The 19505-nt window shown below is 47.3% G+C and overlaps 3 protein-coding genes across 8 annotated transcripts in view; all 3 read left to right on the top strand.

Moving 5' to 3' along the window:
• The first annotated feature begins 1625 nt into the window (after positions 1 to 1625).
• Positions 1626 to 8910, top strand: atos (atossa). Of its 2 annotated transcripts, XM_064687806.1 has the most exons (7): positions 1626 to 2434; positions 2477 to 3039; positions 3102 to 3238; positions 4484 to 5888; positions 5954 to 6847; positions 6931 to 7280; positions 7696 to 8910. In XM_064687806.1, the coding sequence occupies exons 1-7, from the start codon at positions 1762 to 1764 to the stop codon at positions 7889 to 7891; spliced, it is 4218 nt and encodes a 1405-aa protein (XP_064543876.1). In that variant the 5' UTR covers positions 1626 to 1761; the 3' UTR covers positions 7892 to 8910. The 2 variants fall into 2 exon arrangements, with proteins under 2 accessions (XP_064543876.1, XP_064543877.1); XM_064687807.1 differs by lacking the exons at positions 1626 to 2434; positions 2477 to 3039; positions 3102 to 3238 and adding an exon at positions 3407 to 3552.
• A 1453-nt stretch (positions 8911 to 10363) lies between these two features.
• Positions 10364 to 12616, top strand: Egm (Enigma). The gene is made up of 3 exons (XM_064687423.1): positions 10364 to 11481; positions 11538 to 11862; positions 11941 to 12616. Exons 1-3 carry the CDS (start codon positions 10406 to 10408, stop codon positions 12463 to 12465), a joined length of 1926 nt encoding a protein of 641 aa, XP_064543493.1. The 5' UTR covers positions 10364 to 10405; the 3' UTR covers positions 12466 to 12616.
• A 1187-nt stretch (positions 12617 to 13803) lies between these two features.
• Positions 13804 to 19505, top strand: part of tou (toutatis) — a 42959-nt gene continuing 37257 nt past the window's right edge. For 4 of the 5 annotated variants that reach the window (XM_064687908.1, XM_064687907.1, XM_064687906.1 and 1 more), the window contains exon 1: positions 13804 to 14350. The gene's annotated coding sequence lies outside the window, so the exon portion shown is untranslated. The remainder of the gene's footprint in view (positions 14351 to 19505) is intronic. The other variant, XM_064687909.1, reaches the window with a different exon arrangement.

Raw genomic sequence — 19505 nt, 5'->3', positions numbered from 1 at the left:
TCATATCTCTAAATGATTTATATCTGCCGTTTTCCTGGTTCCCAATCACATACACATTTATTGTATATGCATACATATTTATTGTACATAAAATATAAATAAAAGAAAACATAATTTATACGAAAATAAAAAAAAAGCGAAACAGCGATAATGTAATCAAATATTATTAAACTCCACGGCTGCTACTGTTGCGGTTATTGCTGTTTGGACTGTTACGTTCCATTCGCTTGCCCTCATTTTCGTACGGGTAGTTGTTGCTGTGTGTATGTGAATGCGTGTCTATTGTGGGCCAAGTGTATATGTATGTAAATGTGCGCGAGCGACCATAAACAAAACTACTTACGCACACATGCACGCTCAAATACATGTGAGCAAACATTGCCAACTGATTGTGAGCAGCCAACACAAAAATCATATGTTTTCTAATAGCGCTCGCACATATACACTCACACACTCGGCATATACTCACCTCTCTTCCTCTCTCTTTCTGTATATGTTTATACACCAATACACAGACAGATAGGCCTCGTCTCGCGCGCTAGTTATATATCGTGTATGCAGGTCAAGAAGAAACGCAAAAAACAAAAGCAAAAGTAAAGACAAACATGTTTACCAGTTGACTGAGACAGACAGAGAATGCGAGAGCGAAAGAGAGGGAGCGCGTTCGTGCTCTCTGACATTTGTGTTGGTTTTGGCAACATGTTGCCAACGTTGGGCAACACATGCCTAAAAAAATTAAACACAAATACGAACAGCTGTTTCGCTGTGTGCCTGAGAATTGTTGCCAAGCGCGACTTGAGCAGTTTTTTAGTGGCCCCCTCATCTGATGCTTGACCTTCGAAACGTTGCAAATTGTTTATTAGAAGAAAAAAACTGCATGTTGCGCATTAAGCCTGACTTCTACTGCCAAATGACGTCATAGCGTTAGCAACATGTGTTGAAAAGCTGCATTCACAATTGCATTGCCTCCCCTCCTCTGCCTCTCTCCTCCTCTCAGTCGTTAGCGCTCTGTTCTGTTCTGTGCTCTGACATGGCAACAGCTGCCTGATTAAGTAACGACCTGGTTGCCTGCTTTTTTGGGGCCACATTGAGGCCGTGTTAGTGTGTCGCCGCCAAAAGAGAACCGTCTATAGAACGCAGGATCTGGGCCAAAGTAAATTCCATTAGCTTATGTAAAGTGTGTGCACATATGATGGTATATATGTACATATATACTGAGGACCTTCACAGCATAATTCAATTTTGACACACAGGGTGCCTCAGGTGCAGGTGACCTAGTTTCCATCAATAGTCGGTGACATTCAAGCTGCATTTATCCAATGTCATTTCGTGTAATATTTCTTGTGTGTACATAGATATATGTGTACATAGATACACATGCATACAAAAAAGACTTTAAAATGCAGGCAGATGCAAGGCTATATCGATTCTTAATGGGAGCAAACCTTGCGCCTCTTGATAGGAGACATATATGTACATATGTACATTGCCCGACGACCTTGCACAACCAAAGGACATGGAAAACACAAAGTCATGGTTTAGGCTGCATGCTATACGATTCAATTGAAAGCTTTTCCCGCTCGCTAATCACACACATGTTTCTTTTTCTTCTTCCTGATCTACAGTGTACTTCTGGTGCAGGTGCGAGAGGACGACAACCACATCTAAAAGAAGGGGGAAGAGGATCAGTAGCAGAAGTATACGCCGTGAGAATTCAGTTGAGAGGAGAGCAGAGGAGAGGAGTCTGAGGAGGAGGAGCACATGATACCCACAAGCGTCACCAACTCGCCGCCAGCCGCTGGCTTGGCACAGAATGGAGCAGCTGCTGTTGGCGCGACTGCAGCAGCAGCAGCTGCCGCAGCAGCGACGGTCGCAGCATCGACGGCGGCAGCGCAGCAGAGCAACTACAACTCGATTGTGCTGGGCCTGGCCTCGCTTATACTGGAGGGCAGGCCCATATCCGACGATGAGTACCAGCCGCAGCAGCAGCCGCAGCCGCATCCGCTTCAGCAGCGACAGCAACAGATGACGCCACCGTCAAGCAGCGGGCGCCTCTCGCCACGCCCCTCCACATCGCGGGCAGCCATCAACATTACAACGAATCCCTATGCAGCCATGGCCAGTGGCACGCCCCGTTCCGCCTATACCCATGCTCACGGATACGGGCTGGCATATGGACATGGTCAGGGACATGGACAGGGATATGGTTATGGAGCCAGTGCCAGTGCAAGCGCCAGTGCCAGCAGCAGCAGCAGCAGCAGCGCCACGCATCAACGTTGGACGCAGAAGCTCTGCCAGCTGCGGCAGGTCTCTCCGGCGGCGCAGACTATGAGTGCCGAGCCGGAGCTTGTGGCACTGGCCATCAATGAGCTGAATGCGGATCGGGGTGATTTTGAGATTGTGCGTCGCGTCATGTTGAATCGTGCTGGAGGAGGTGGCGGCGGCGGCGGCGGAGGGGGCGGAGGCGGTTTAGGAGGAGGAGGCGGTTTAGGAGGAGGAGGAGTAGGGGGAGCATCTGGAGAGCAGCTAGCCACAAATAACTCGAGTGCTGCCAGTTCACCCGGCTCCGGCTCGGATAATATTTTGCATTCGCTGCAATCGCTAGCGACGACCTGTCTGCGCGGCGGACCTGCTGTGAGCACCGAGGCGCGACCCCTGAGCCTGGCCCTCGGCTTTGGCTCGCCCACATCAACAGCGACAACAGTGAGTGCCGCCAGTCTGCTGGACTACAACTGCGGCCGGACAACGCCTGGCGGCAGCGGAGCAGCCGGGGGAGAAGTAGGATACGGGCTGGGAGGAGGAGGAGGATTAGGAGTTGGAGTAGGAGTAGGAGTAGGAGGTGCAGCAGCCACATCAACAGCCACTGCCAGCAACAACGCAGCTGGAGCCGGATGCGGAAACGGAACCAGCTCCAGCTGCACCACGCGGCCCAAACACGGGCCACACTGTGATCAGTTCCTCAGAAAGATGGGCCTCGCCAAGGGCGAGTCTGCCGAAGCTGAGGAGCATTTCTGTGATATGTCTTACGTAAATATAACCGTGAGTAATCCAGGTGGATGCAGATCCATATCCAATATCTAATCAAATCTAATGTTTTGCAGTGTTCCCGCTGGCGTGCCCATTGCATGAAGATGGAGGCGATCTTGGCGCGCCGGGAGCCCGTCTGCATCGAGGTGTATCTGGGCCCCGCCGGCCACAAGATTCTGCTGGAGCAGTGGATCATCAGCGGCAAGGAGAAGTAAGTTCGATTCCGTTCAACAAACTTCTTTTCTATGCTCATATTAGGCTGTAGTTCATATTGAAACGATCTTCAAAATCGCAGATTGCATTTGTAAAGATACAAATCCATGCGAACTACAGCATCTCATGCAATAACTCAATTTTCAAAGAATCCTTAACAACTATTCGTGACAACTTTATGATGCAGCGTTCCGATCTGCCTGAATCAATGCCACATTTCCGTACACATCAGTTGCATGCATCCATGTGGCGCCTAAGCGCAGATCCGCACTCCAATCAAACACAGATGGACGCATTTTCGATCCTAAAAAAGTATTTATATATTTTGTTGACCAGCATCAAGAGCCGCGTCGTATACTATAAAAGCTAGAAGGGTTTCGCAAATGGGTTTCCTTTGGCATAAATTTACTTAACGTTAGATTCATTATTCATTTGTGATTCTACTTTAACGACAAAGCTTCTAAGTTTAATCACGAAAGTCTTGTAAGAATCAGACCGAAGTATAACGTAGCTCCAAGTCGAGCACTTTCTAATGGAAAGCACTTTTATTTCTTACTTATCCAACTTTGCATAAGCCGAGTTCTATCTCCAAATCCCAGACGTTATTACTCTACTCGAAACTAAAATTTTATCGTACTACCTTAACACTTACCCAAGGTATTTCCCGCAGCAGCTAATCATGTTTCTAATATCTATTAAAATACTGAAATAGTTCAAATGGCTTCAAATGAAAATTTTAAAAGCGTTTTTCGTACATTTTTCGCCACTTCGGTGGACTTTCACCAATCTACCCATTTAACATAAATTAATTATTTGATGATGTTGTGTTTTATTAAATGACAGATTTTAGCTACAGTAAAAACTACAGCTTAGGAGCTGACATTAATTACTAATCAGTCCGTCAATCAAACAATCTGTCAGTCACTCAGTCCGTCTGGTCGAACCATTTTCAATATATCATATATATTTTATATTTATCTATAACATATATGTGCATTGTGTAGAAATCTCATAATAGAGATTTGAATTATGTTCCGTTTGATCCCTCGTCTCGCCAGGATGATAAAAACTTTAACTGAAATCCCAATCCTAGTCCTATTCCTAGTCCCGGACTTCGCGGCGCTCTTGATGTGTTTAGAGATCAAAGCATTTTTAAATTCGGTTTCATTTGATTTCCATAACTTGCTTTTGTGCCTTAAGCCCAGTTACTAATGCTCAACTCTTTTGTTTGCCATTCCCGCAGGGTGCCGCCGCCGACGATGACGTTGCCGTCGCTGTGCAGCGCGATTCGCAGCCAGCTTTACTTTTCGCAAATCGTGGCCTGGTGCGATCTGCTGCGCAAGTGCGATCCCTCGGTCTATGACAGCGGGCGCGTCATCTTTGCCAACGGCGGCAGCAGCAGCAGCACGGCCGGAGATCTGGCCGGGCACAGTGCCTCGACGAGCTCGGCTGCGGCTGGGGCGCGTCGGCCGCGACTCAACATCTTCTACAGGATCCGGCCGCATGACCTGAGCAGCGCGAATGGCAACCACAACGACGGCGGCTTCAGTGCCAAGGCGAACGTGCACAACTTTCCGCACGTGAACATTGCCGAGAACTTCAGCGTGGCGGTCTGCGTCAAGAGTCTTCCGCGCTTTAACGGCGGACTGCCGCACGTTTCGCCGGCGGTGTCCAAGCCGCGAGCACAGCGCGCCGAGCCGGCGGCCAGCACGCCCACAGGCGGCGGTGGTATGTGCGCGGCCACGCCTACCGGGCTGGGTGCACGGATTGCCATCAGCACAACGCCGCCGGCAAGCAGCTGTGATAAGTTTGGGGCCAGGCACCAGCAGGAGCGGGAAGCTGAGGCAGCAGCGGCGGCGGCTGCGGCGGAGGAGGACGGAGCTCGCGATGACCTGGACGGCCATCGGGAGAGGCAGCTGCAAAAGTATCGCAAGCGTATGCAGCGGCGGGACAAGAAGCGCGAGCGTAAGCCCTCGGACCAGCTGGAGCACATGGAGCCCATGGACGAGGGCAGCGAGGAGACGCAAGCGCAGGCAATGGTCCTGACGCTGACGGCGCCGCGTCGCATCGCGATGATCTCGACGGGCACGCAGACCTCGCTGAGCAGCTGCCAGCAGTGCGGCAGCGAGAAGACCCTGCTCTGCCTCAATTGCAGCGCAGACGATGCCGAGCCGAGGAATGGCAACGATGATAATGACGACGACGGCGACGACACAAGTGCCTCCGAAATGGAGGACTCGTCCAGCTGCAGCCTAAGCAGCTCCGATCTCATTGTGGGCACGCCGCGGAACAAGGCCGAGCTGCTGCTCCAGGCCATACAGCGCACGCCAAAGAACCGAAAGCCCACACCAAAAGCAGCCGCCGCAGCAGCAGCCGGAGCAGCAGCCGGAGCAGCGTCTAACGATCTCAAAGCTGGTCTAGTGCAGGGCCAGAGTCGGAGCCAGAACAACAACCAGCTGAAGCCAGCGCCAACGAGCGGGTGTCAGGTGTGCAAGCGCCAGAAGACGCAGCACAATTTCGGCGCTGGCAAAGCGAGTCCAAAGAAGGCGGAGTTGCTGGCGAACGGGACGAACGGGACGAACGGGCACAGCAATGGGGATAACGAGGGCGAGGGCGCGGACAACAGCATGGATCAGGAGGTGGAAGTGGTAAACAGATGCAGCACAATTCATGTCCTCGCTTTACTAACCTTTTCTCAATCTCATTCCCGTAGAGCGCCTCGACCAAGCTGACGCCGAACATCGATCGCTGCTCGCTGAACGCAGGCCAGGAACGCTGCCAGACGCCAACGGATGTGGCTGGCTGTGCCATGGACGAGCGCATTGTGGTGCAGTTCAAGACGCCTATCAGTCATGTGCCACTCAAGCTGCAGGAGTTCCAGGCGCAGTCGCTGGCGCAGCATCAGCAGCAGCTGCCGTTGACGGGGCAACCGACAAAGGCGCCCAATCAGCTGCGTCTGAATTGCACCGGCGGGCTGCTGGACAGGGAGACGCCGCCGCCAATGCTTTCGCCACTCTTGCGCAAGGCGCTGCCCAAGGTCAATTTGACGACGATCTTCTGCAGCAGCTCGGCGCCCATTACCATTGACAGCGGGCTGGCCTTTTGCTTTGAGCCGCCGGCTCTGAGCTATGCCCACTCCCAGTCGCAGTCGCAGTCGCTGCTGACACCGCCGGAAGCGGCCAATCTGCCCGTGCAGAAGTCGTACTCGGCCCCGACGCTGCCCAATGCGCTGTCGGTGTCGCCGCGGTTCGCCAAGCAGGCGGCGTTCTACAAGCGTCGCTCGCGACATCTGAGCGATCGGTCGGATCGCAGCTCGCTGGGCTCCGATGAGCAGCTGTCGGACGAGGATCTCGAGTCGGGCATGTGCAGTCCGGCGGGTTCACCGCTGAAGACGCGAGCGCGTCTGGCGACACAGTTCGGGGGGCGACCGCTGCTGGGCAACCTGGAGGAGTCGCTGCTGCAGAAGCGTTTGCTGCCCAAGATCGAAGTCGCCGGCTTTCGCCTGCAGCTGGGCGCCTCGGGTGGCTTCTGTCCCACACAGCTGACCATTCCGGCCTCCTCGTACTTCTACGAGCTGCACGGCGAGACGCTCAGCACGCCCTACCTGGTGCGTATCCTACCCAGCACTCGCTGCTGCTGCTTTCCATGATCCACCTAAACAACTAATCTCTCTCTTTGGCCTAATTGCAGTGCGAGATTCGATTGCCCCGCAAGGGTTACTTTGTGCCGCGATCGGGCACTGTGCAGGCGACGCTCCTCAATCCCATGGGCACCGTGGTGCGCATGTTTGTCATTCCCTACGACATGCGCGACATGCCGCCACTGCATCGCACCTTCATACGTCAGCGCATCCTCGCCGAGGAGCTGCCCGGCGCCAGTCCCTGCGGCGGCATCATCATCATGCAGCCCAAGCAGCAGCAACAGCAACAACATCGCGAACGGGAGCCGGGCAGCCCAACAGCAACCAGCACCACCAGCAAATTGGGCCACTTTATCAGCGCCGAGCAGATGAAGCGACTGCGCTACTCCATACACCTGAGGTCAGTAAACCTGATGGGTTAGCTATGGGGAAGAAAAGGGAAACGCTTGAAAGTATAAATACTTCATACCTCTTTCAAGTGGCGTTACTATTCCAATAATTTCATCTGATCTTCCATTGAGTGTGTTGAGCTAGGATTGAATTGTTTTCTAAAAGCAAATCAAGCTCGAATAATATAACTTTTGAGCTCACAAAAGATACAAGATAAAGTATCTTACACTGTTTAAAAAATTGTATTCCAATATTCTCAATAGTTCGGGCAATTAAAATTTGTAAAATCAAAGTTCTAACCAAGCCAAAATCTGAACCAGGCGAAACTGACAGCTGGGCAGGAATCATTGCATCATTGTCGAGCTTAGCTTTGCTTTAATTTGTAGTCAAATGTTTTTTAACTCTTTGATTTTTGTGCTCTGCAGGTTCCAGACGTCGCGTTCCGGCCGCCTTTCGCTGCACACGGACATTCGTCTGCTGATCTCCAGGCGGACGGACTGCGATACGGCGGCGGCGCACGCCAAGGGCATGGTCGAGGCGCCCAATGAGCTGGTGACGGACACGCTGATGCCGACGGAGCCCAGGTACAGTGCGCGCCAGGAGAGTCCCGGCAAGATTTAGTAGTTGCTGAGCGCCCTGGGCGTGGCATGTGTCAACGGAAACGAGAATGGCAACGGAAACGGAAGCGGAAACAATTGCGGCGGCAACTTTGTGCGGCGCCTGTGGAAGCAGCTGCAGGCGCGCTGGCAACTCTGGCAGCAATGCCCCAAATATCAACTGTAGAGCATCGAAAATTGGGCACTTCTCTGGACAACCTTAACGGCGGGAATCGAGACAAATTTCCGACTAAATACTGCTTTATTAGTTACTCTAAGCCCCCTATAACTAGAACCACGCCCACCCCCCCACCACAACTCTGTTTAAGTCAGTTTAAGGCCTCTAGTTTGAATTTTTGAAAATTGTGTTTAAAGCTAAGCAGAAAGAACATTGCGATATGCAACATAAACAACTAATGCCTCTACTCTCTCTCGCTCTCGCTCTCTCTCTCTATTTCTCTCGCTTTTTGAAGGGGCCAACAACCACAAGAAAAAAACAAGCAAATATCTCAATTTACACTGAATCCCTGAGGATTCACATTATTATGGGCAGCTGGCGCACGGCCAGCAGCTACGCATAGCAATACTAAGATGTAGTTACAACAAATCATATGCAATACGAGTATATAAAAACGAGTGCGAGTGAATAACTGAGTGTCTGAGTGAGTAAATGTGAATGTGAATGTGAATGTATTCAGAGAGAGCAATCAGAGCTAGCAGCACAGCAGCCAGTTACCAGCGAGGGTCAATCAGTCAATCAGTCAATCAGTGAGCTGTAAGGAGAGGGAACCCAATCGAATTCTGAGCTAGATCTAGTCTCTTTCAGAATGGAGAAGCCCTGCTAATTTTCTTATTATCGCAGAGAACAAGTTATCATATCTTTAGACTTGAAAGAGTTTTCCTAGCTTAGATCCTCAACCTTGAACGAGTTTTCCCAGCTTAACTGACGAATAAGTTTTCATATGCATATTCCTTTATAAATGCGTATGTAGAGCTTAGAAATGCAATCGATTAAATGTGTTCAAAGGAAAATTCAAAGTGAAATCAGATTTTTGGCATGTTGTGCCTGCGGCTGTGCGTGTGTGTGTGTGTGTGTGTGTGGATGAGTGTGTGTGTGTTGGCCAGCTCATATCGATCGTTGTTGTTAGCGTTTAGTGTGCGATTTTCAGTCTAGTTTTCCAATCAAATTTCAATTGAATTCTTTGTGAATTGCCCGAGTTCTTTTCTTTTTGAATTTCTCTTTAGTTTTTCTCTTTTTTTGTGGGTTTTGCGTGTTTTTGAAAGCGTGCCTGTGATACGATATGAGCTGCCCGATGAGGTATTTCTATAACATAGGGCTTTAGTTAAATACAATTAAACAATTTTGTTTGTTTGTTTGTTTCTTTTTTTTTTGTTTATTACAACAAATGCAATTTACATGGTAATTAGTTTGTTTTTGTTCTCATCTCAATAAGTGCTTGAAACAAAATATGTAAATAGTTTTTCGATTTGGGGGCGGGATTCAACAGTTATTCCCACTCGGCCCACTTGGCAGTTTGATCGAGCAGCTTTCAAGCACAACTGTACTTCAATAATATGCTATAGATACTTCAATAATATGCTATAGATATGTATGTATGTATGTGTGTACATACGTCTGTGTTAAATTCTAATACTAAACTCTTATTTCCATTGATACCTGACTATAAACTATGTATAACTAACTACCGCTATTAACAAATTTTCAATCTAGCTGGTATACAAATTAAACAACAAAATGACAAAAAAAAAAAAAAAAAAATGAGTTCCACACACGAACAAGTGAAACTAACACGAAAACAGCAGAAAATAAAAATAATAATAAACAAAAGTGAATACACAACACACTAAAAAACAAATCTTTCTTTATTCGTTCAATTGTTTTAAGTAGAGAGCTTAATGTGCCCAGTCAATAGCAATTATATAACACCAATATACAAAATGAATCAAATAAAGGGTTTTGTGTTTTTAATCAAAATGACAAAACAACTTTTTAATCTATATTTAATATTTTTCAGAAGCAAAACATGCTACTTTGCATAGAACGAAATGCCAAAGCAAGGAAAATTCAATGCTTTCATTAATATAAATAAATAACAGAAGCTAGCTGGATAAACATTGCAGAACTGAAACAATTTGAAAATTCGTTAAAAACCCGATCACTAAAATTATCGTTTTGCTATGTTATCGATAGTTTGCGATGGCCCATTAAGTGCACAAGTGCATCTAGAGATGAGCAATATTGTGATTTCAGTTCTGGCGCTGGTTATATCATATGCTATAATTAAAAACAATTGTGTTACGTATTTAATCTAAAAATATTGTCACTTTGAGTGTGAGTGTATCAATTTATTTTCAAATAAACCTAACAATTAATTAGTTGTATTTAAATACCAAATCTGGTCACAGCGATGGCAGCCCGATAGTCGTTACTATCGGATACTTGCGATAGGGCGCACATAAATATAAATACAGGTTGTCCATCTCTATTGGCCATGCACATTACATTACCTAATTCAAGATGCGCTACAATTTGTTTTCGCGTGCCGTCAGATTATTGAATCAGAATCACAGCAAAAACGGAACATTTCTGTTGGCACGCGGAGCGGGCAGCAAAGCGACCACCGCCAGCAGCAGCAGCAGCAGCGTCCATGCCCAGCAACGGGCGGGTAATGCACAGGCACCGGAGGAGGTGGCCCCGGCAGAGCAGCAGGGGCTGCCGGCACGTGAACCGCTGGTGAAGAACTTCTTTGTGGGAATAACGGACAAGGAGCTGCTCGGCTACCCGGAGGTCATAGCGCGCGAGGAGATGGCGAGTTTGCAGAACGCGCTGCTGCCGCTGAAGAATTACTTTGCGGAGGAGCAGCCGCAATCGGTGGACAGCCTGAAACAGCTCGGCCTCTACGGGCTGAACGTGCCCACAGACTACGACGGCAAAGGTTACCGCTGGAGCGCCAGCCTGATGGCCAGCGAGCCGGAGTCGGCACACACGAGCCTGGCGCTGGGCCTGCAGTCGCATCGCGTTGTTGTGGACATGCTGCGCGAGCTGGGCACGCCGGAGCAGCAGCAACGCTACCTGACGGCCCTGGGCAGTGGCCAGCTGATAGGCACCGATGCCATCTTCGAGTACACGCCACCCGAGGACGACTTCTTCGGCACACAGGCCACCTACGACTCGGACGCGGGCACCTGGTCGCTCTCTGGCGAGAAGGCGTTTGTGGTTGTGGCGCCAGTCAGCGGCACCCGTCAATTGTTTCTCGTGCTGGCGCAGACACAGCGCGTAAATGTGCCCGGCGACGTGGGCCGTGGCTCCACCTTCTTTCTGGTCGATTCCCAGCTGCCGGGCGTGCGGCTGGGCGAGCTGCATGCCACCTTCGGCTGCCGCGAGGCGCCCATGCGACGCATCCACTTCGACAAGGTGCAGCTGGGCGAGCAGCAGATCCTGGGCATGTCCCATGAGGGCAACCAGCACTCGGAGCTGCTCGTTCGCTTCGCCCGGCTGCGCAGCAGTCTCCTGGGCATCGCATTGTCCAAGCGGCTGCTCAACCAGCTGACAACCTTCAGCGTGGAGACAACCCAATGCGGCGTCCAGATCAAGTGAGTCCCAAGCCGGTTAAGCAATCACAGAGATTTAAATTCGAATATCCTTGCAGAGATCTGGAGCTGACGCGCGTGAACCTGTCGCAGGGCGTGTGCTCCGTATATGCCATGGAGAGCATGCTCTATTTGACCGCCGGCTTGCTGGACGAGTTTCACGGCCAGGATGTGACGCTCGAGAGCGCCATTACCAAGTACTACACACTGCAGCAGCTGTACGCGATTTCGACACAGAATCTGAGTCTTCTGGGACCCGGCAGCCTGCATAGCGGGCAGCCGGCGGAGCTGGCGCTGCGGGACAGTGCACAGCTGTGCACGCAGGGCGAATCCTTGAGCACGCTGAGCATGTTCATCGCGCTGACTGGCCTGCAGCACGCCGGCGTGAGTAGCAAGTAGCAGGAGTAGTTTTAATCATGTCGATCTTTGGCCTAATTCCCATTTGATTTCTCCTTTGTGTAGCAACGGATGAATGAGGGCGTGCGCAGGTCGCGCAATCCGCTCTTCCATCCCGGACACATATTCGGCAAGTTCCTGGGCACGGCCAGCTTGGAGAGTCCCAAGACGCGCATGCAGCTGGCCGAGCATGTGCATCCCTCCCTGGAGGCGGCTGCCCAGTGCATCGAGCATTCGGTGGCGCGCCTTCACATGGCCGTCGAGATCATGTTCACCCGGCACGGCAACGCCATTGTGGAGCGCCAGAGTGAGCTGCAGCGGCTGGCCAACATCTCCAGCACGATCTATGCGATGTGGGCGAGCACCGCCCGCGCCTCCCGCTCCTACTGCATAGGCCTGCCGCTGGCGGATCACGAGCTGCTGACCGCCAACGCCATCTGCACCCAGGGCAGCGCCGATGTGCTGCGCCTGGCCATGGAGATCCTCAATGGCAACTACGTGAACAACGACAACAACCTGATCCGGCTGTCCGCGCAGGTGGCCAAGAGCAAAGGCTACTTCGCCGTGCATCCCCTCACCTTTAACTTTTAAGTGTTGATCCTCTCCGGCATTGTTCTGGGCTGTAACAGACTTTAAACCTGAAACTAATACCAAACTGATGTAATTGGAATTATTTTTTTAAGATTGAGAAAGCCTTATCCCTTATACAATGTAATCTAGATGAAAGACATGCAGCTCTACAGCTCTAACATTTGCTTGTCCATTTAGAGGGTATTATAATTTTGTCATCAAATATGTAACATCTGGACGTCTCTGACCCCATAAAGTATATACTTATATTACCGATGATTATATCAAAGTTTTTGTCGTCCGACAGATCGGGAAATATTATGTCATATAGCTACCTTTTGAACGGAAAGTTCATTTATGAAAAACCTTATTTTTTTTTTTAACTTTCTTAACCAAAAGTGGCATTTATGACTTTACCCATGTCTTATACACAAGAATCTATAGAAAATGAATTTCTGTATGGCAAGATGTTCTGTTTCTTCTTCTTTCCAAGGTAGAATACAAATAAATCAACTTTGCAACACTTAAAATTCAAGTATTCGAAATACGTCAGCGGTTTTGAGTGTAACTTATTTTCATCTAATCGGATATAATGCAGCTATAACAACATTTTTAATTTATTTTGATTGATTTTTGGTTTAATGAATTTTGGGCATAGTATAAAAATAGTACTCGGTAAATTTTATTAAAATCGAGTTGTTTTTGCCTCATAAGAAAGAAACGGAAGGTTTGGAAATCGATGTTTATCAAATTTATAAATTATATTCCCAATTCGATACCTGTGGAATGAAAATGGAATTAAAATATTAAATATGTAAAAAACATGTAAGCATGTAAAAATATTCGATCAAAAGATGAAAATTACAAATCGTAACTGTTTGCAGTTTAATTTGTATCTTGTATCTCATAAAAAGGGCCCAAAGTATTTATTTAAATTGGCAAATGTGCGCAATTAGCAATGCAGTTTAAAATGTAACTAGCGTTTGAGTAAAAGAGAGCAACAGATTGTCACACACACATATGTACTCAAAAAGCGTACTCCACTCACACAGCTAACAGGCACTGTTTTATTAAGTGCTCAAATACAGCCATACATACATACATACAATATTGAGTCTTGAGAGTTATTGAGCGCCTTTTGAGCGGAGTTTTTTGCTCATTAGGTTAAATAAACTCAACACTTAATTTAGAAACAACAACAAAAGGCTCAGGTAAGTTCAGTTTAGCTCAAAGTCGGCTCAGTCGCGCTCTCTACACTCTCGCTGCTCTCGCTCTTTCGGGCAGCGCTGCCGACGTCCGACGCATTCAATTCCATTTTATTTCATTTTCTATACCATTGCATCGGTTCATTTTCGTTTCGGTTGTCGTGCGGTTCACACGCGGTTTTAATATCGGCAGTGAGAAGTGCGAAAAGTATTTGTTGCAACTGTAAGCATTATTTTTAATTTACAAATTATACATACTATGTGTAGTGGAAACCTGCGCAAAACGCTGCATGTTTAGCATTGTGGGGGCGGCTGCATTTGTGACAGTTGCTTGTGACAGCGGCGTATGAGAAGAAATTTTTGAAAAGCAAAGCAGAAGAAAAACGCCCACGGCGAAAATTATTGCTCCGTATCGACGTGTGTTTGTGTATGTGTATATGTGTGTATATATGCGCGAAACAAGAAGAATAAGTGAATTGAGCGTATAAAATTGTTGTATGCCAAAAGGGAAAGGCGATGAAAATCAATTGGCAATTGCGTACAGGCCAAAAGCTACGCAATCGCCAAATTTTATGTGTGTGAAACAAGCAGACGCAGACAAACAACAAAACACGAAAGTGCGCAACAAAGAGAGGCCAGCGATAAGCAACAGCAGCCGTCGGCGCAGCAGCGGCCTTTAACCAGCGTTTTACTTGACACAGGTAAAGTTTTTCAACAAGGCGGCAACCCGGCCGCATTGCTCATCAAATTTTACCCCAAAATGTGGGGTGTTACGCACAAATTGTATTCTTATTCGCACTTTTTACCGGCCCGCAAATTTATTGGTGTCTTGTGGAGTAGGGTAGAGTCGGTTCATCATTTGCTGGGAAACTATTAAAATGACACGAAACAACAACTACATATGAAACAAAGCACACAGGCACAAGGGGAATTGAACTGGCAGTGTCCTGTTTCTCTCGAAAGGGGGGTAGAGGCAGGGGCAAGGGGGTCACATAAAAAAGAATACCTCAAAAACTGAGAGATTGGAACGGTTACTTCTGGTGCCTTGGTGGAAGGAAACGTGAGAGCCAATTTTAACTTAACACACGCACAAATCAACCGCCGCAAACAATAAAAAAGAATGACAGAAGAAGAAACACATATACCAAAGAAAAAAAGAAGAACAGCAGCCAACGGGCGGCAGGCAAGCAGCAGAAGCAAAAGCAGAAGCAGCAGCAGAGTTCTGCCTTCTATTTCATTTCGTTTCGTTCCGCAGAGTATGTAATTTTTTTGTTTTGTTATTTTTTTCTCGGTCTCGGGGACACTGAACGCCATGAGCATGAGTGGCACACGACACACACACACGTGCACTCATGGATAGGAAGAGAGGGGGTGCGGGGGGGCGAACAAGGAACACAAGACAAGCCGAAAGAGTCACCGGCCAAACGATTCCACTGGATTGTATTTTTCTCGGTCCGCCGTAGCTATGCGTGTGTGAGTGCTCGTGTGTATTAGTGTGGGCTACAATCCATCAACGCAGAGGAGCGTCGGCAACGGCAGCGACGTTGCGACGCGTCGTTGACTCTGCTTGCTTTTATTTGAGATTTGCTCACGAAACGTGTGTGTGAGTGTTTGTTTGTTTGTGTGAGTGTGTGTGTGTGTGTATAAATTGGCAATGTGGGTGTTTGTAGTTGTTTGGTATATGGCATATAGTATTTGGCCTATGCCGGACGGACCAAGAGACAGACGAATAGACACGCAGCGCGCCACCAAGTGGATTGAATTTGGATTTTGCCATCTTTCTTTCGTTTCTTTTATGGTCCAATCTCACAGTTCTTCCACTCCACCTCAGACTGGAAATGAGTGCGCATTACCTTTGTGTTGTTTTCTAGCAGTTGTATGTATTTTTTTCATTTACCTACATATGTATGCCTAAGCTTTTTCGAATCGAGTTATTAATCAATTAGCTTTGCGCTAGTGTGTGTGAATGAGTGAGTGTGAGTGAGTGAGTGTTAGGCGTGTCGTAAAGCAGGGCTAGTGGGAGCTTAGTTTGTGTTTGGGTCTTAAGCCTTTTGATTGTACTTGAGCATTAGTGCATATTAACGGTTCGCTGCTTGCGCCTGCGCTAATTAGTTGTGCAGTCAATGTTAATTGAAAATAGTTTTTAGTTTAGTTGCTTTGTTTATTTCTTTGCGTTGCTTAATGTGACTGCGGGGGGAGTGGTTAAAGTGGGCGTGTGTGCAACGGTTGCCATACAACACATACGCACAAATCGATTTCGCAACCCTCTTTCCGATAAGTTTGACATAAATCATTTTAATGTCCACACACACACATTCTATGTACATGTAAATGCATACACACGAACACACACACGCGCACACACAATGCCTATTGTTGTGTATGTATGTGTTTTTATACATTTGAAATATTATCCAAACGCATAAAATCGATTTCTAATCGTGTAAATAAATGGCGACAAATGCTGCGCCCCCAACGGCAGGTGGCGACGGCTGCGGCAGAAGCAGCGGCAGCAGCAGCGTCGCATACATATAAGTGCGCTTGTGTGTGTGTGTGTGTCAGTGAGAGAGTTTGTTGTATATGCTTGCTTGCGAGTGCCAGTGCCAGTGCCAGCCATTTGTTTCACGCCGCGTCTGGCTGGCCCAAGCCCAAGCCCAGGCCCGTTGCCAATGTTGCACCTTGGGCTCCAACTCGAGAGATGCGCGCGGGCACATGGAATGGGAACGGGAATTGCGACGGCATCGGGCGACCGAAATCGAAACGACGAATGTTTAAGCTAAAGCAAAAGCAGAGCACAGCACAGCAGAGCAGAGCAGAGCAAAGTAAAGCGCAGCGACAGCAGCGTCGTTTAATGGCAGATAAGCGTAAGCGAAGAGTTCGGCATACAACAACAAGACACAAAATGGCAATGCCGAATGCAGACAGCAACAACAACAAAAGCAGCAGAATCAACAGAATCGAGAGGCCATAAAAACCAAACGTTGCGAGGCCCATTGGAACAATGAGAGTGAGAATCGAAACTGGCTCTGACTGATGTCAGTTGGGGCTGCCCACTAATTGGATGTTGGGTTTGGGAAGGTGGTCGGGAGGGGGGCGGGGGTGCTGTTCTCCTGTATTGTAATGCATAGGCACACATTTTATTTGTTTTTGGCGCACTCACGCATACTCACACACACACACACACACACACACAAACATACAAACACATTTAGTTGCAGTTCGCAAGCTAAAAGTGCAAAAAATCACACACAGCAATGTGCGACAGAAAGAGATAGAAACAAAGAGACAGAAATAGACAGTCGGACAGATGGATAGCTAGGGTCGATGGATAAATGAAAATTAAATTTGTTTTGCTCGTTGTTGTTTTTGCTGTTGGTGTTAATGTTGTTGTTGTTGCTGCTGTTGTTGTTGGCAACGTTTTGAAAATATTGGTAGTAATTGAATTTATGCTGTGCAGCTGCAGCCACACTAACGGAAAATTGGGAATGCTAAAGATGAGTGCGAATTGCAAGTCCCCAAACTGGACCCCGCCACCCACTGTTCCCTTTACTCTCCCTCGCTCTCGCTCTCTCCCCCTCACCCTCTCTTTTACGCTAAGCACCACAAATTGTTTCGTTTGGTGCTCATTTGTAACGTGTTCGTCGCCGTCGGCGTCGCTGTCGGCGTCGCTTTTAACGGTAAACAATTTTTCATTGGTTTTGTACATTTTCGTCGGTTTGCGCGGCCGATTTGTTTGTTTCTTTCTGTTTTCTGTTTTTGGTTTTTATCGGCGTGAATTACAAAAACATTTTTAATTAGCCGATTTAATTGCATTTTATTCGCTAGAATGTCTATGCCTAAAGAATAGTAATTAAATGTATGAATATGTACGCCAACGATATAAAAAAACAAACAGAATCCGGTTGGGTGGGTGTGCCCGACTAGGGTATACCCTGCCGTTACAAACCTTCGAGCTTCATTTAACACATACAAACACACGCCTTTTGCTGCTGTGCTTCTTCTTAAAGCGCGTGTATTCGGGCTAATACTTATAATATTTTCAAGGCAGAAATATGGGAATGATTTTTTGTATAATTTGTTGTGAGGAAGGGGCGCAAGGGAGTCTGGATCTGTGTATACTAAACAAGTGCTCTCTAGTGATTATAAGCACTGAGATATGATCGACAAACGGAGAAGGTTGATTTAAATTTGTATCATTCCATGGAAAAGGGGGAATCTACGGCACGAAATGAATTTGAAATATTCATGTCCCTAGCTCTTATAGACTCGGAGATCGATTCGCTCAGAAAATTTGAAGACGCCGTTTAAAAAATATTATTTCGCTTACATTTTGTAGGTGCATATACATTATGCATAATATACATATACATATGTGAATGTGCTGGGAATTGGACATGACCAACTCAACATTGACCTTGTATAAATAAAAGCCTCAAAAGCTATTTAATCTTTATAGCCCACAATTCTCATTCTTGATTAATTTTTAGTCAAGCATTTTGACAAACATATGAAAATGGGATTCAATATGTAAGAATAGAGATTTTTCATTGAAGTTACCCTATCTCTATATATATAAAACCGTTTACGCTGATTGACTGACTGATTAGAGCCTGGAAGTTTTCCGCACGTTTCTCAGTATCCACCACTCTTTGGTGAAAAATGCAGGTCGAAGAAAAAAAAAGGAAGTTCGAAAGTTTAAATATCAGAAAATGAGACGGAAATGTTCAAAAATAATTTTCAAATATTTATGTTAAATATAACTTGAGGCGGAGCGTTCCAGATAGAACTTGAAGATTTAAATTTTCACGGCCGGGAAATGGGCGAAAACTTTGAACAATAACATGTACATATTTATTTCAATTAAGTTTTTGTGACTTGCTATCTTTAGATCTTAGATCTACACAGATAATAACGACATGAATTTCCAGTCTCGTTTTCAATTCACTTACGAATGGGAATATTATGTTGATCTGTCGACACCATCGAAACAGGTTCTTTAATGCTTTTAATACCCTGCCAATATTGCTGCGTCATTGGAACTTGGCTGACATCTGTCATGAGCTTAACAAAGGGTATTTAATCTTGGGAAGCCCAAAGATAACTCTGACCTCCATAGCTTCATCAGTTACCATAGTTATTCTGTTGTTTCCTAAACAAACGAAAGCAAAGCGCTTACCAATACTGAAACCGGAAGTGCTTCGACACTTGCGACTGCAGCGGACCTTGTCAGAGAGCATTTTACAACACTTTACGAGGTTGTGTGAGAGTTGCCACCAAAAATGTAACGAGTCAACGAAAAGGAACAAAATAAATAAATAAATAAACTAAAACTGTTCTCGCTCTTCCTCTTTACTGTCGTTGTTGTTGTTGCGGCTTTGGGTGGAAGTTGTTGGTGTTGCTGCCTGGACACGCGATTGCCTGACTGGAATAGGGAGAGTGAACGACAAGGAGCGCAACCCCAAAAGCTTTTGCGCTGTACTTCATTATGGGCATGACAAATGTTCAAGTGTGGCCCCATGTGTGTGTGTGCGTGCGTGTGCGTGTGTGTGTGTGTGTGTGTGTGTGTGTGTGCTATGATAAGGGAGTGGGAAGGGGTTGGCGGCTCGCGAGCCGATTGAATCCTGCTTATAGCCTCGGGGCGCAAGTGGCAAATGTAACTGTGACTGTGACTGCGACTGCTACTGTGACTGTGACTGGGTTGTGGCAACGCCTTGACGGCCGTTATCCAACGAATTAAACGAGGAACTGCCGCTCGCTCGTTTCGCACACATGTGGCTGACTGTGTGTATCTGCAAGTAGAATACTGTATCCGCAACTTGTGTGTTTGCCTGCCTCTGCCCTGGCAGCTCCACCTTC

The sequence above is a fragment of the Drosophila montana genome, unplaced genomic scaffold (assembly GCF_035044405.1).
Source record: "Drosophila montana isolate Dmon_TW-CO22-7 unplaced genomic scaffold, ASM3504440v1 contig_3200_1, whole genome shotgun sequence".
NCBI lineage: Eukaryota > Metazoa > Arthropoda > Insecta > Diptera > Drosophilidae > Drosophila > Drosophila montana.
This window is presented reverse-complemented; position numbering and strand designations above follow the sequence as displayed.